This window comes from Drepanopeziza brunnea (genome assembly GCF_022702325.1).
Source record: "Drepanopeziza brunnea f. sp. 'multigermtubi' strain 214-2 chromosome Unknown ctg2, whole genome shotgun sequence".
Classification (NCBI taxonomy): Eukaryota; Fungi; Ascomycota; class Leotiomycetes; order Helotiales; family Drepanopezizaceae; genus Drepanopeziza; species Drepanopeziza brunnea.
The window spans coordinates 2,246,827-2,261,551 of NW_027094065.1; the positions used below are offsets into that span (position 1 = coordinate 2,246,827).

The 14,725-nt window shown below is 43.1% G+C and overlaps 1 protein-coding gene across 1 annotated transcript; it reads left to right on the forward strand.

Annotated features, from left to right (window-relative positions):
• Positions 1-1,244: 1,244 nt before the first annotated feature.
• L3040_001798 (uncharacterized protein) lies at positions 1,245-3,900 on the forward strand (the record flags this gene model as incomplete). Its single annotated transcript, XM_066156901.1, has 7 exons — positions 1,245-1,771; positions 2,629-2,856; positions 2,907-3,095; positions 3,161-3,383; positions 3,433-3,680; positions 3,736-3,809; positions 3,890-3,900. The coding sequence occupies 7 exons, from the start codon at positions 1,245-1,247 to the stop codon at positions 3,898-3,900; spliced, it is 1,500 nt and encodes a 499-aa protein (XP_066012907.1).
• Between the last annotated feature and the right edge of the window lie 10,825 nt (positions 3,901-14,725).

The window sequence follows — 14,725 nt, forward strand, 5'->3', positions numbered from 1 at the left end:
ACCACGAGCAGCTAAAAAAGCTGAACGCGCCTATCCTAAGACTCAAGTCAGAGAATACGGGCAGCGCGAAAGCTTACAACGCTGATTGGAAAGAAGCTGAGGGCTTAGAGCAAAGCATTGATATATGTATTGGAGCCAAAGTGATGTTGAATCAGAATCTCTGGACAGAAATGGGGGTAGTCAATGGGTCTATAGGAATAGTTAAGGATATCTTCTGGGAGGCAGGCGCCAAACCACGCGAAGAACTGCCACAAGGCATTATGATGGAGATCGAGGATTATACTGGTCCTACCTTCGAAGAAACTGGATGGTTCCCAGTATTTACCGTCGATCGAGACTTTTTTTACGACAATAAGCCTTGCAATCGTCGGCAGCTCCCTCTTCGCGTGGCTTACGCAATCACGGTATACAAGAGTCAAGGAATTTCCTTGATTAAAGCAGTGATTAGCTGGGCTGGGGCTGAATTTGCCCATGGGCTACACTATGTATCAGCTTCTAGGGTGAAGACTTTGGCGGGGGTTATGTTTGAGAATGTGTTTGATTTTTGCCGCTTCAAGAAGAAGTCTACTAGTACTAGTATTGATCGATACAGATCATGTGTATCGGGGGCAGCCTGCACAGCGGTTGTAAAACGTGTAAATATATATATTTGTGTATTATACAAAAGTTACAGAAGTTACAAAAGTTACAGAAGTTACAAAAGTTACAAGAGTTACAGAAGTTACAAGAACCAATAAGAAGCCTCTATTCCTCGCTTAATTCAAACAAAGGCTCATTGCCACGTGCATTTAATCCTAGTAGAATACTTTCTTTGCATTCAAACACTTTACTTTTACGACATACCAAAATCAAACAACACACAGCAATCAACCATTCATCGCCTTTCCTATTGCCATCATGAATACGAAGCAAGAGAAAGAGAGTACTACCAACTATATTGAAAAAGGGGAGCTTGAAGAAGGGGAGCTTGAGGAAGGGGAGATTGAGGAGGGGGAGATTGAGGAGGGGGCATTGAGGAGGAGGGGGAAATTGAGGAGGAGGGCGACATTGAGGAGGAGGGCGACATTGAGGAGGAGGGGGATATTGAGGAGGAGGCTACTACACCACCACCAAAAACTCTTTTATTAGAGGACCTTTACTACGCAACCCCACAACGCGCTCCTATAGCACCATCATCCAGCTTGCCACGCCATCGATATGAGTCACCCGATCTCTTCGGTAGTGACGACGAGATGACCCGCATTATGAGTGAGATCAACCCTGAAGGACTCATCGATACCCAAAGCAGCCAACAGACCAATGATGATGCCCAGGGCGATGATAAGACACAAGATGATGCTCAGGGCAAACAAAAGAGCGAAGTGGGCAAAAAGGGAGGCCAGGATATTATACCCACGGATCTTTCTAGGTTCATATACACGATGTATAAGGACAAGAAAATATACGACGATCCCGAAGTACACCGCGCCTTCAAGCAGATCGAGCAATCGAACAAGATCAAGGCTAAAGCGGAAGCATTAGATTTAGCGCTAGATTTGCCCCTTCCTCCATTCTTTCCAACCTCTGGGCCAGGCATGGATACGATCTATCAATCTCTACCGCGTCCTACGCCTCTCGCACTCGCCCAGCTACCTAAAGGACCCATCAAAATCGAGTGCACCAAGTGCAGCAGCTTCCGCCCATTGCTATACTTCCCTATCCTGAACACTGGTCTGCGATTTACTACCTGCCTGGATTGCTGTTACCAACGACGCTACGAGCTGGCTAAGGAGTACTTTATTCGGGATACAGCTCGGAAGTGTTTGGTTGGCAATTTAGCAGATGTGATGATGTCGGAATATACGGCGAAATTGGCGGACGAACCTTGTTGGGGCTGTTTAAGTCTATTCCCATGGAGAGAGCTGGATAACTTACATACCTGTTATCACTGTCGCAATAAGCGGACCTTTTGGCGCTTATGTGTTTCAGATGGGCGTATAAAAGGGGCCATTCAAAGCTTAAAAGCTCACGCAAAGATCGAGCTTAAGGCTCACCGATTGATGGCCATAGAGGAGTATAAGCTCAACGAATTATGGGATGTACACCAATGGTTTATTGTTAAAGGTGGTTGTATGGCTATTGGCAATTGATCAAGGGTAAACAATGTATTTAGATTGTAATTTTAATTGCGCCGAATCAACTGTAACTTTTGTAACTTCTGTAACTTTTATAACTTGATAATTTTATATGATTATGCATGCCAAGCCGATGGATTTGGCAAGAGCGAAAATTTACCTATATTATAAAAGTTATATAAGTTACAGAAGTTACAGAAGTTACAGAAGTTACAGAAGTTACAGAAGTTACAAGAGTTACAAGTTACTTTATAAAATATAGTATAGATATACTGCTATACCGACGAATACGGCAAGTATGAGAATTTGGCTGAGCACGGACCTTTTTGAAAGGTGAATTCGTCTGTCACTTTTGAATATTTACTATAACCCAAATATTCTTCCTAACCTCAACATCAACATCAACATCAACCTCAACTCCAACCTCAACCTCAACTCCAACCTCAACCTCAACCCCAACTGCAGCTACAACTACGATTACAACTACATCAGCAATATGATCTCACTCCGCCAGCGCAACCTTCGAGACGGACCTTATACAGGGCGGGTGGGTCGGCCGGATCCGGCCTATAGGCGGCAGGTACAACTACTTCGCAGGCAGCAGTGGCTGCTTTTACACCCCCCCCCCCCCTCAACAAGCCTTGCCTGTTGCCTTGCCTGTTGCCTTGCCTGTTGCCTTGCCTGTTGCCTTGCCTGTTGCCTTGCCTCTTGCCTTGCCTGTTGCCTTGGTTGAGCCCGCGGTGTAAGTGATAAGTGATATATTCTAGCTACCTACGCTAATATTATATATAGATTTAATCAGGACGACGATGATGAGAATGAGCCAATGATCTCTCGCTCTCCTTCCCTCTCCCCCCTTCATACCGTCCCCGCCGTCCCCGCTGCTGCCTTGCCTCTTCCCTTCTCTCTCCCTCTCCCTCTCCCTGAGGTTGAGAGAGAGGTAAAGGAAGATGAGGTGATAGAGGATTCTGGGCCCGCAATGTAAGTCATCTTGAGATCAAGTGATACATTCCCGCTACCCACGCTAATGATATATATATATATAGATTCGAAGACGACGACGATATGATTGAGCCAATGATCTCTCGCTCTCCCTCCCCTTTTCTCTTCGTCCCTTCCGCGCCATCGATTCCTATCAGCGTCCCGGCTCCTAGCCTCGCCCCGGCTCCTATATTCTTCGCCGCCGCCGTGCCCCCCCCTGCTACGCCACCTGCCACCCCTCGCCCTACAAGCTTTGGACCGATCCTACCTTTACAATGGGGCACAAGCGTAAGTATATTTCACATCCTTTATTGATGCCTATTGATCAAATCAATAGATGTTTGCGTCCCCGCCGGCCGTTGGTGGGGGGACCCCCCTTACTAGGGCTCAGCTTGAACAAGCCCAATCGACTGCCGGGTTTGCGCGGCTCCCTTGGGCCTGGACTACCCAAAAGAAGAACAAGGACCCATACACGCCTTCCGCTATAAGCATGTGGTGGTCGTATGAGCAATCGGACTTATCAAAGCTCCCCCCCCCTCGCCGTGCTGTCATCGGCCACGTCGGCCGTATCATGGAGACCGAATTGTAAGAATTACCCTCCCTTATCTTCTAGCAACCTTAGGCTAATACAAATATATAGGGGTGAGCCAGTGGACCCGCCTTGCGATGCGTGCGCTGCTGCCCGCCAAGAGTGCTGGGCATACTCTTCGGCCGGTAGGGCACAAATATCTAATTCGGGGGATGCGTGTGCTCGCTGTCGGTGGTCTCTTCGGAAGTGTACTGCGTCTAAAAAGAGCCCACGTAAGAAACGTGGACCTGGACCCCCTTCTCCTGCTCGAGACCCCCCCCCCCCCCCCCCCCCCTCCTCCAGGTGCACCTCCTACAGCTGGGTTAGAGATTCGGGTTTAGACCCTCTTTAATGCATATTCTTGGACCTGATAACTCTTATAACTTTTGTGACTTGTATGATCTTATAGCCTTTGTAACTTCTGTAACTTTTGTAACTTCTGTAACTTTTGTAACTTCTGTAACTTCTGTAACTTTTGTAACTTCTGTAACTTCTGTAACTTCTGTAACTTCTGTAACTTCTGTAACTTCTGTAACTTCTGTAACTTCTGTAACTTCTGTAACTTTTGTAACTTCTAATATTTTCGTAATATAAGTAAATATATAAATATGAGTAATAAAGGGGGTCCGGGGTCTCCCCGGTATAAAAATGAAAAGATGAGTAATAAAGGGGGGTTCAAGGGGGTCTCCCCCTTATAATAAAATATAAACGCGATGATAACTTTTGTAATTTTTGTAACTTCTGTAACTTCTAATATTTTCGTAATATAAGTAAATATATAATTATGAGTAATAAAGGGGGTCCGGGGTCTCCCCGGTATAAAAATGAAAAGATGAGTAATAAAGGGGGGTTTAAGGGGGTCTCCCCCTTATAATAAATTATAAACTCGATAGTTTTTAATATAATAATACTTTTATATATATTTACTTTTATTTTACGATCTATTTAATAAGTTTGATATTTAGCAAAACATAAAGTCCGATATAATATTATCAACGGGCTAATTATTAATTTTATAAAAATCTAATTTAATAATATACTAATGAGTAATTAGCCCGTTGGTGACACTACAGAGAACTTGGTCCTCTGCCCTGGTAGTCGATACACTTATTAGATCGATCGAATTCTATATTGTTAATGTAAAGACTCTTTTCTTTATCTTACTCGAAGATATGGACCGACTTTAAATTTATTACAACAATCTTAATAATATGCTCGTCTAAAGCTACAAGCGTATTTTAGTAATTCGCAAATAAGGCCACTTATTCCTTATGCTATAACTTGAAGACGCTTTTGCGGACGCGCACCTTACGGAATAAGAATTACGCTAATTGCATCGCAGATTCGGCTATTCGTCTGTTTTACGCTTGCAAAAGGTTCTTGATCTTAGCGGCTACGATGATGTCGATCTCAGGACGCTTTAAAAGATCGAAAAGTTTTATTATTAATATTAGATGCACGGCGCAGCTCTTAGTCGCTATAAGTTCTCTTTGAAAGATGATTTCGAGTTCAATTACTTTATTATCGTAGACGTGATGCACTTAGATAGCAAACTAATGCTACACGTAGTCGATTCAGTTACTACGTTTTAAGCTAGACGCTTTTTAAAGGATATATTAGCTATTACTACGTGAAACGCATTTAAAGAGTGCTAGATTGACAGCTACTTCGGTCCTCTTGACTTAATTGTTTACGATTTAAGCACGAACTTCGCTGCAATTGAGTTTCGAAGTCTAGTTAAGATAATGTCTATCGATATCTAAGAGATGCTTACGGAAGCTTATAATAGCGTAAGAAAAGTAGAAAGATACTATTAACCTTTTCGACGAGCTTACGAAATCATCTTTAAAGAGATGCAAGACTTAAGATTGATTAAAAAGCAGATCTTGCAAATAGCAATTAAAGCCGTTAACGATACCGCCGGATTAGCAGGCTTAGTACCTACCTTTTTAGTCTTCGGTGCTTACCTCCGCATGACTCACTTAGATCCGCTAGCTCCTTTTATTATTATTAAAGCAGAAGCTATTAAAAAGGCGATGCTAAAAGTAAAGAGATTGCAAGCTGTAAGGCAAGTGACAGACGCTTTAAATATGCGTAACGGCCTTTCTATTATCGAAACACTCGCTTTCTTTTTGCAAAGCTAAGTGAGAGTATAAAAGGAGAAGAAAAGAGAACAACGCGCGCAATAGATTAGCTTTTACACCTTTTTTGCAATTGAGGACTACACGTGCACGGTCCAAGTCAATAACAAAGCAGTCAAATTTAGAGCAACGGTAGTAAAACTATACTATTAAAAGGATAGCTTAGTACGAGCTGAAAAAGAATCACCGGAAGAAGAAGGTACACTAGCACTAGTAAAAAAGGCGCTTCGACGAAGTGGCAGAAACAAACGACCTTTAGATCGCTATTACACTAAAGCTAAAGAGCTAGCACAATTTTAGACCGCCGCGGCAACTAGGAATATAAGCGCGTTCTTAACTCGAAAGGAACAGACCGACCGCGAGCTAGCTACGAAGCTACGAGCTAAAAGCGTAATTACTACTTTTGGCGAGATTTTCGAAGACTCTTAGCGCCGGGAGATCGAAGGCTTGATTGCACAAAGCGTATTTGAATTCATCTTTTACGACTTCGTAAAGCACGCAAGTTAGCGTATTTTCGGTTCTCGATTTGTCAACGAGCTGAAAGGCAAAAAAACAGCTACTTTATTCGAGAAATCAAGACTCGTTATCTAAGCTTTCGCGGACTAAGGAAAAAGAGTAATTTTGACCTAATTACTAGCTATTCAGCGCTTAAGTTAACGATTGATCACTGCACTAGCACTAACACTCTTTAAGCTAAAGATTTGCTTCTACTTTCGGGACATCACATAAGCGTATACTTAAAGTGAGCACTTGCTAAACAGACTTATCTTAATACGATTGCTAAAAGAGATAGTCAAGTATTACTTCGAAAGTACGATCATAAGAGTCTTAAGAGCTTTATATAGAATCCTCGAAGCAAAGACCTTTTAGTGGTCAACGTATTACACTTACTATAAAGAAAAGCTGTCTACAATCACTTCGACTTACGATCCTTGCCTCTTGATTTGCATCGAAAAGGACATGTTCGGACTCGTAAGAATGCAAATAGACGACACTTATTACTTCGCCGACGATCGATTTGCAGTTAAAGAGAGATCAGAGCTTAAGAAAGCTAGACTAAAAGCTAAAAACGAGACTAAGCTTAGCTATATAACCGACATCTGTGACGACACGAAGAGCTCAGACAAACTGTTGGTGATGTGCTTAGAATATCAAGGTACAGAACCAGAACAGGTCTGAAAGCAAGCTATATACATGTGTGGCCAAGGGGCTCGCTTGGAGCCTTGGCGAGGCCTGAGGCATAGGCCAGCATGGCCAAAAGGGACGAGTCGTCACACTACCCCCCTCTCGTAAAAAAGAACGGAGTTGCAACGCAGCGATCACTCGTCCTCGAGTATAAGTATATATTCCGTTCAAGCTACCAAAATCATTCTTTTTCGTAGCCGTCCGGGGTAGAAGACTGGGTGAACCTTCATTGACTCGGGGAGCTTGAGTTTAAAGCTGCTGTAGACGTTGTCGGTAACCTCGAACGGTCCGTTCGTAGGGTTATCGAGCTTCTTTGATAGTCGAGAGGTAGGGAACGGGCGCATATCCAACCAAACCTTATCATTGACGTCGAAGTCAACCGGGCGCCTTGATTTATTAGCCTGTTTAGCCATGCGGTCTTAAGCGCGCTAGAGGTGCTCTCTAGCGAGGTTCCAAGCTCCGAGGTGGCGGTTAGCGTAAGCGCGAGCTTCGTCTTAGTTGAGCTTGCGAAAAGGGGTTTGGTCGTCAAGTCGTTCCAAGCTCTAATTCCAGGTGGTCCGAAGGGCGTAGCCGTGAATTACCTCAAAAGGGGAGAGGCCGCCGAAGGAGTCGTGAAAGAGCGTTAATTAAGCGAAGTCCATTATAAGGAGGAACTCGCTCCAATCGTCTTGGTAATAGCTTACGAAAGAACGGAGGCGCTTCTGCAAGTACTAGTTGTAGATTTCGGTCTGACCGTCAGTCTCAAGGTGTGCGGCGGTGTTGAGAGTCAGTTTAGTGCCGAGGATTTTATTGAATTCTTTCCAGAACTCAGACCAGTATTAAAGTCCTTTATCAGAAGTCAGCGTCAAAGGAGCTCCAAAATACTTATAAATGTAATAGATATAGAGCTTAGCGAGGCCTCTAGCGTCGATGGACTTGTGATAAAGGATCGAGATTGCTTGCTTAAAGAAGCGGTCGATTATCACAAGGACGTTGTCGTAGCCGTGTTTGTCTTTATTAAAGCTACAAAAATCTATAGTGACGTGCTCTCAAAAGCGCGAGAGGATCGGGAAAGGTTAGAGCAAGCTAGGTTTCTTATCGCGAGGCACTGAAGCTCGTTTGCAAGCGTAGCAGTTGCGGCAGTACTAGTTGACGAATCTAGCTATACCGTGCTAGTAGTACTATGCTGCAAAGAGCTTGTAGGTTTTGCGGAAGCTAAGGTATGCCGTAAATACTTGGTCGTAGACTTCTCGGACGAGTAACGAGCGCAAGTTTTAAACGTCGAGAACTAATAAGCGGCCGTCATAGAGCAGCAGGTCGCTTTCCATAATGAGTTTGGCCCGTGAACCGTAGTTCACGAGTAAAGACTCAGCTCTAAAAGCTTGAATTCGAAGTGCTATGAAACTAAAGGCGGTCCGATTGGCTTCTAAAACTTAGTTAATAACTCGGAATGTCGGTGAGAGCTCCGCGATCTCTTCGATAATGACGGCGGTCTCCGAGGGCGTAAGTTAGCGTAGCTCTTCGGTTAAAAGTCGTAGGTCAACGTTGTCGGCGCGAAGCAGCGTTTGCAAGCGTTAGGTGCGCTTGAGGCTGTTTTAAAAAGGGAGCTCTTCGGTGCGACGTGTCAGCGCGTCAGCTAAAGGGTTGTCTTTACCTGGTCTATACGTGATGATGAAGTTGTAGTCGAAGAAGAGCTCTGCCTAGCGTGCTTGACGAGCGTTAAGGGTCTTAAAGGTCATGAAGTACTTTAAGGCCTTGTAGTTAGTGATTACTTAAACCTAGTAAAAGGAGCCGGCGAGTTCGGCGCAAAAGTTATCAAAAGAGCGTATGATAGCCAGCATCTCTTTGTCGTGGACGACGTAGTTGAGCTTAGCGGGAGCTATAGTTTTAAAGTAGTAAGCGACTGGTAGCTAGTCGGAACCATGCTTTTAAAAGAAGACTAAAGCGACTACGCCGTCGGAAGCGTCAGTCTTTAGCATATAAAAGAGGTTTTGGTTATAATGCTATAAGATTGGCGCAATAGTCAAGGCGAGCTTTAAGAGGTCGAAGCTTCTTTGACATTGAGAATTGAATGAAAAAGGAACGTTAGCTTTAATCAAGTGCACTAAAGGCTTCGCGATCACGCCGTAATCTCGAATGAATCGGCGGTAGAAGTTGCAAAATCTAAAAAAGCTTTAGACGCCTTTGACGGTCGTAAAAGGCGCTCAATGCTCTACTATCGACGTCTTGTCCGGATCTACCTTTAAGCCTTCGGTAGAAATGATAAAGCTTAAGTATTTTACTTTAGTTGTATTGAATTCGCATTTTTTAATATCAGCTTAAAAGCCAGCGTCGTCGAGTCGTTAAAAGACTTAGCGAACGTAGTAAGCGTGCTTTAAAAGGTCGGAAGAGTAGATTAAGATGTCGTCTAAATATGCTATGCAAAAGATGTTTAAGAAGTCGAAGAAAAAGTCATTCATATAGCGTTAGTAAGTGGCAGGTCTATTGGTTAATCCGAATAAAAGAACTTTGCACTTGTAAGCACCGTAGCGTATCTTAAATGTTATAAGCTTTTTTAAAGCTGGGTCCATCCGTATTCTATGAAAGGCTTGCCGAATGTCGAGTTTCGTAAAGATTTTAGCTTTTAAAAGACGTGCGAAAGTCTTATCGATCAAAAGAAAAGAGTATCGATCTTTACGAGTGAAGTTGTTTAGCGCGCGGAAGTCAATACAAAAGCGGAAGGAACCGTCTTGCTTCTTAGCAAACAAGACTAGAGCTGCAAATAGCGCTATTGAAAGTTCGATAAAACTTTTATTAAGATTGTCGATAAAGTAAGCTTTAGTAAGCTCTAGCTCAAGGATCGACATCTTATACAATAGTGAGTACCGAAGCGCCTTTTCCTCCCTTTCGAAAAGCTCGATTTTGTAATCGTAAAGCTTGTATAATGCTAACACGTTGCTAGCGGCCTTAAAGAACACGTGTGCGTAATCGGAGTATTCGAGAAGGATAAGAGGGTCGTTAATAAGCTTTAACAGTTCCGCTACAAGGTTAATAGCAGAGATAGAGCCGTTAGTAAAGCGTGTTAGCGATGCTTGATAGTCAGCTTAAGTAAAAGCAATCGTTTGACGTTCGAAGATCAAGCAATCGAGCTCGTAAAAAGACGTAAAGAACAGTTCTACGTCTTTTTAACAAGCGATTATATAAAAAGCGTGTCCGAAGACGCCGTTGATTTTAAGGTTTCTATTGATTTTATGCTTAGATGTTTAGCGAGAGCGTTTGACGAGTAAAAGAGGTTCTACGGAAGCGATGTCGGTTGACATAAGCTTACGGTTTATCTAAGACATTGATTTAGCGTAGTCTTTAGAAAAAGTGTTTTTCGTAGAGCGAAAGAGTGACGGCTTTACGAAAGAGTAAATAGAAAAAAAGGGTTCAACGATCTTAGAAAAGGAAGCGAAAGAAAAACGATTCCGAGGAAAAAAAAGTGATTCAGCGACTATTATTGCTGCCTGATCCGCTCGTGAACTATAGTTTACGAGTGAATTAGCGTCGTAAGCTCTCTAAAGGCGGTCCAAGGCTCGATCACGCTTGTTAGCGTCGTATTAGTGACGAGCGTTTACCTTACGTTAGTTAAAATGTGTAATCTTAATAGGTTTAGCGTAAGTAGCGGTCGAAAGGTTAAAACGAAGCTAATAAAGCTTGCGGCGAGCGCAGTCAAAGAGAATCTGGTGCTCAGCTAGCTATGCTCGTCCGAAGATCACGCTGTGATTCTTAAGGTTAATGATAAGAAAAAGAGTAAAGGATTGAACGCGCTTATTAACCGTAAGGTTGAGAAGTGCAAAATATAAGATAATAGCTTTACGAGCTCTATTGTATGACTTGACAAAGAATAAGGCTGAGAAAGGTTGAATCAAAGGTTTAAGAAAAAAAGAAAGCGATTTGAGTAGCGCTAAGTCAATTAACGCGTACCCATTAGCTCTTGAATCGAGCAAAGCAGATACCTTATACGAAAGGCTATTCTTAGTAAAGGTGACGGGTATAGTTATGGCTTTGCTACTAAGAAGCTTCGTAAAGTCGAGGTATCGCATATCTCGAAGCTAGCCTAAGAAGGAGGCTTTGCTTAAGCTTCGACGTTTCTCTTATTATCGGGAGCGTCGGGGTCAGCAAGAGGGAGCTCTTAGTGATCCTTAAGAGCGTCGGAGTAAAGCTTATCGTCCGAATCATCCGAATAAAAGCCGTATTCGGGTCCAGCGCCGTATTCTATCTCGTTGATTGAGTGGTAGCGAAAGAGCTTCGGCGTATTCGGGTCTTTGCGAGACGATTTAAAGGTTTTAATTGCTAACTTAAAAGCGTTTCCGAGAGAAGAGAATTTGTTAGATCGATTAGATCGATTTGCACTAGCGTTAAAGCTGTTGAAGGTTTAACGCTAAAAGGTAAAGAAAGAGACGAGGGCTAAGCTACCTTGGCGGTTCTCGTAATAAGTGATTTGCTTGACCGCTGCTCTTTAAGCCGAGCGGGATTCGGTACGAGCTCTACTATGAAAGCTCTTCGCGAATTAAGTATTATACTTAGCTTATGGAGCATCGTAGAGCTTTGCAGACGCGTATTGGCCAGCAGCTAATTGTTAGACGGCGGTCTGAAAGTCCTTAAAAGTTGTAGTCTTAGCAAATTCTAAATAGAGCTGGTCGCGCAGCGTTTTAGTGATCTTAGAACGCAAGGCCTTACGTAATCGGTCCTCGTCCTTGATTTCGGCGGTAGCGGCAAGCTTTAAGAAAACAAAGTAGAAGTCTTAAAATTGCTAGTTAAACCTTATATAAAGTTTTTCGAACTCAATTAACGCTTTAGCTTTCTTAGCGGGGTCGTTCAAGAACTCGAAAGCGATCTAGACGAGTTCCGAAGCGGTTACAAGGTTGCTACGATCCATGACTAAAAGGGCCAAGAACAAGTAAGCTGTTCTTTCGGTTTAGTCAAAGACGTAGTTCTTGCGTTAGCGTTCTGTAAAGAAGTATTCTTCGAAAGCTTCTAAGTTATCGAAGACGCGAGCTTGCTAGTGACGTGCTCGATAGCTTACGCCGTCTAAGAGCTTTTGTTTAAGGTTAAGGATCCGCTTGATACGAGCGCGACCTTAAGAAGCTAAGGAAAAGGCTCTAAAGGTGTTAAACCTAGTTAGAGTGCAAAGGTTGGTTGGCCTATAAGAAGAAGGTGGTTTATCGTCGTCGACGAAAAGGCGGCGAAGGTTAGCGGTTCCATAAGTAGAAGGAGTAGCTTAAGGGACCGAGGGCTTGTATAGCTCCTTGCTTTTGGAATTATCTTCGAAAGAAACTTAAAGAGGCTCTGACGGGCGTTCCGTAGTTAGCAAGACCGCTTAAAGCTAGTCTAGTTCCTTTCGAGCTCGACGGGCTTCTTTTTCAGCCCTTTTAGCGAAGGTTTTTTGTTCGCTAGCGCTTTTATCGAGCTTTTCGTTGCGGGTTTTTATATCTGCGAAGAGCTTTTTGAGCTTAGCGGCCTTTCGTTAAGACTAAAAGAGAGCTTGGTATTAAGCCAAAGCTTCTTCGAGGTTGGTAAAGGCCGAAGGATCATCTTCATCGTTTTGCTTACTAGTAGCTTCTTCTTAAGTAAAAGGAACTGCTAGTTGGGCCGTAAAAGAGAAAGAGGGAGCTGCTAAAGCAGCTTTAAGAAGTGTGCGAAGGATTTTGCTCGCGGAGCGAAGGTTGCTGTGTTATATAAGTGCCATCTTTTAAGTTGTACTTGAAATAAGCCTTTTCGTGACCGTTAAAGTCGTCTGAATGTTTTTTAACGTCCAATTACTAAAGAATTCTAAAGAAGAAGAATATTATTAAAGCCGTTCTCGGCGGAGTAAAGTAGTTGTTGATAATGTGACGACTTTAAGCGATTACCTAAAAGAACTCACGGGAGCGCGAAGTTCATATAAGAGCTCAAGAGAATCTCAAAGTAATGACTTAGAATCAACAACTACCGAGTGTAAAGGTCGAAAGTAGCTAAAGTCTATATACACGAAGGTAGAAGCGCCAAGGACTCGTGAACCATGGTTCATAAGTCAAAAGCGGGGAATAAGAGAATACGAAGAATACGAAAGGAAAAAAGAGAGAAGTAGCTTGGCGCATGTGAGGTGCGTCCAGGAGACCTGGCGTGTCGTCACAACATCGGCTTCAATAGCTGTATTTTAAAGCTATAAGAAGACGATACTATGTTCTTTACGCAAAAGCAACAAAGCTAAAAGCTCGCCTTTGTGTTAGACGGTCCGAACTTTAAACAAGAGTACTTTGAGCAGCGCGCACGCAGAGCATATATTGCTTTTACTTGTCAGCTAAAAGCTTTATTTGCTCTTTTAGTAGCTGCTTAACACAAGGACTTTGATAAAGCTGACGTTACCGCATTAAATAAGTGCTTTTAATAGATGATCGACAACTAAAGTAAAGGCTTTAAATACGTTTTAATCGACTTGAAGTCAGCTAAACTTTTTGTATTCGTCGATGGCTCATTCGCGAATAACAAAGACTTGAGTAGCTAGATTAGATATATTATTATACTAGCGAATGAGACGAATACCGGACTTGATACTTTTTAAATTCACGGCAACGTAATACATTATAGCTCTATAAAGAGCAGGAGAGTAACAAAGAGCGTGCTAGCCTTCGAGATCCTCGGAATAGTAACTGGCGTAAATATAGCAATCGCTTTTAATACGACTTTAAATTAAATCACGGCACAACTCTCTTTATAGAAGATTCTAATAGTAATATGTACCGACTCTTATTCACTTTACGAGTGCTTAATAAAACTTAGTACTATTAAAGAGAAAAGGTTGATGATCGATATAATAGCATTGCGTTAATCTTACGAAAGAAAAGAGATCGCCGAAATACGCTAGATTGACGGGAAATCTAACCTAGCAGATCACATAACAAAAGCCACTTTAAATAAAGCTTTCGAAAGCTTTATCGACTACAATACGCTAAAGGTCAAGGTTGAGGGATAGGTAGAACGTGAGAAGTAAGGAATATAGAATAAGGCTACTCTAGCCAAAAATAAAGAGTTGCTAGTGTCGGACTACTAGCACGGTATGGTGCACCGGACACGTGAAGGGTATGGCACGTAGGGAGGCACGTGCTGCCGTGGCTCCTGCCCCTTTAAGGGGCAGCCCACTTTGTATAGAGTAGAAGAATCATCAATAAATACAACAACCACAACACGACTGATTAATCACTCACCCCCCCCTGTGACTTACCAACACAAAGCTTCCATTTTTAATTCAATCATATCTGCTTCTCTAACTCTAAGTTTTTAGGCCGCTAGTGCCCTATGAAAAGCCTAGATGCTCAAGTGAGGTCGTGACAGTGAGCTTTGACTAATACGCAACTAGGCGCTATTTAGTTGGCCAAATATCGAAACATTCCAGCCGCGTTCGAAGCACTTTGCCGCCGGCGCTGATCATCGAGTCAGGCTTGACCTAATTAAGGGCAATAATTCGGCTCCGGAGAGAGCAGCGAGCGAGCCCTGAGTATGATTCATCAAGGCAGGATTTCTCCTCCATGACTCAGTTCTCCGAATCCAAGCTGGCGGCGTGCTTTCGAGCAGGGTTTTTCTTTTTCCTTCTTTTGGCTACCCGAGCGGTACTGTATGCAGAGGCCTGACCTTGCTTGACTCGTTGGTAAACTCCCCTCTACGTCTGGACACTCGATCGATCGGTCGCATGCAAAGCTGGTTAATGACTCCTGTCTGTAATCTTCGGCTCGCTTAGGTGGGCCTCCTTTCATCCT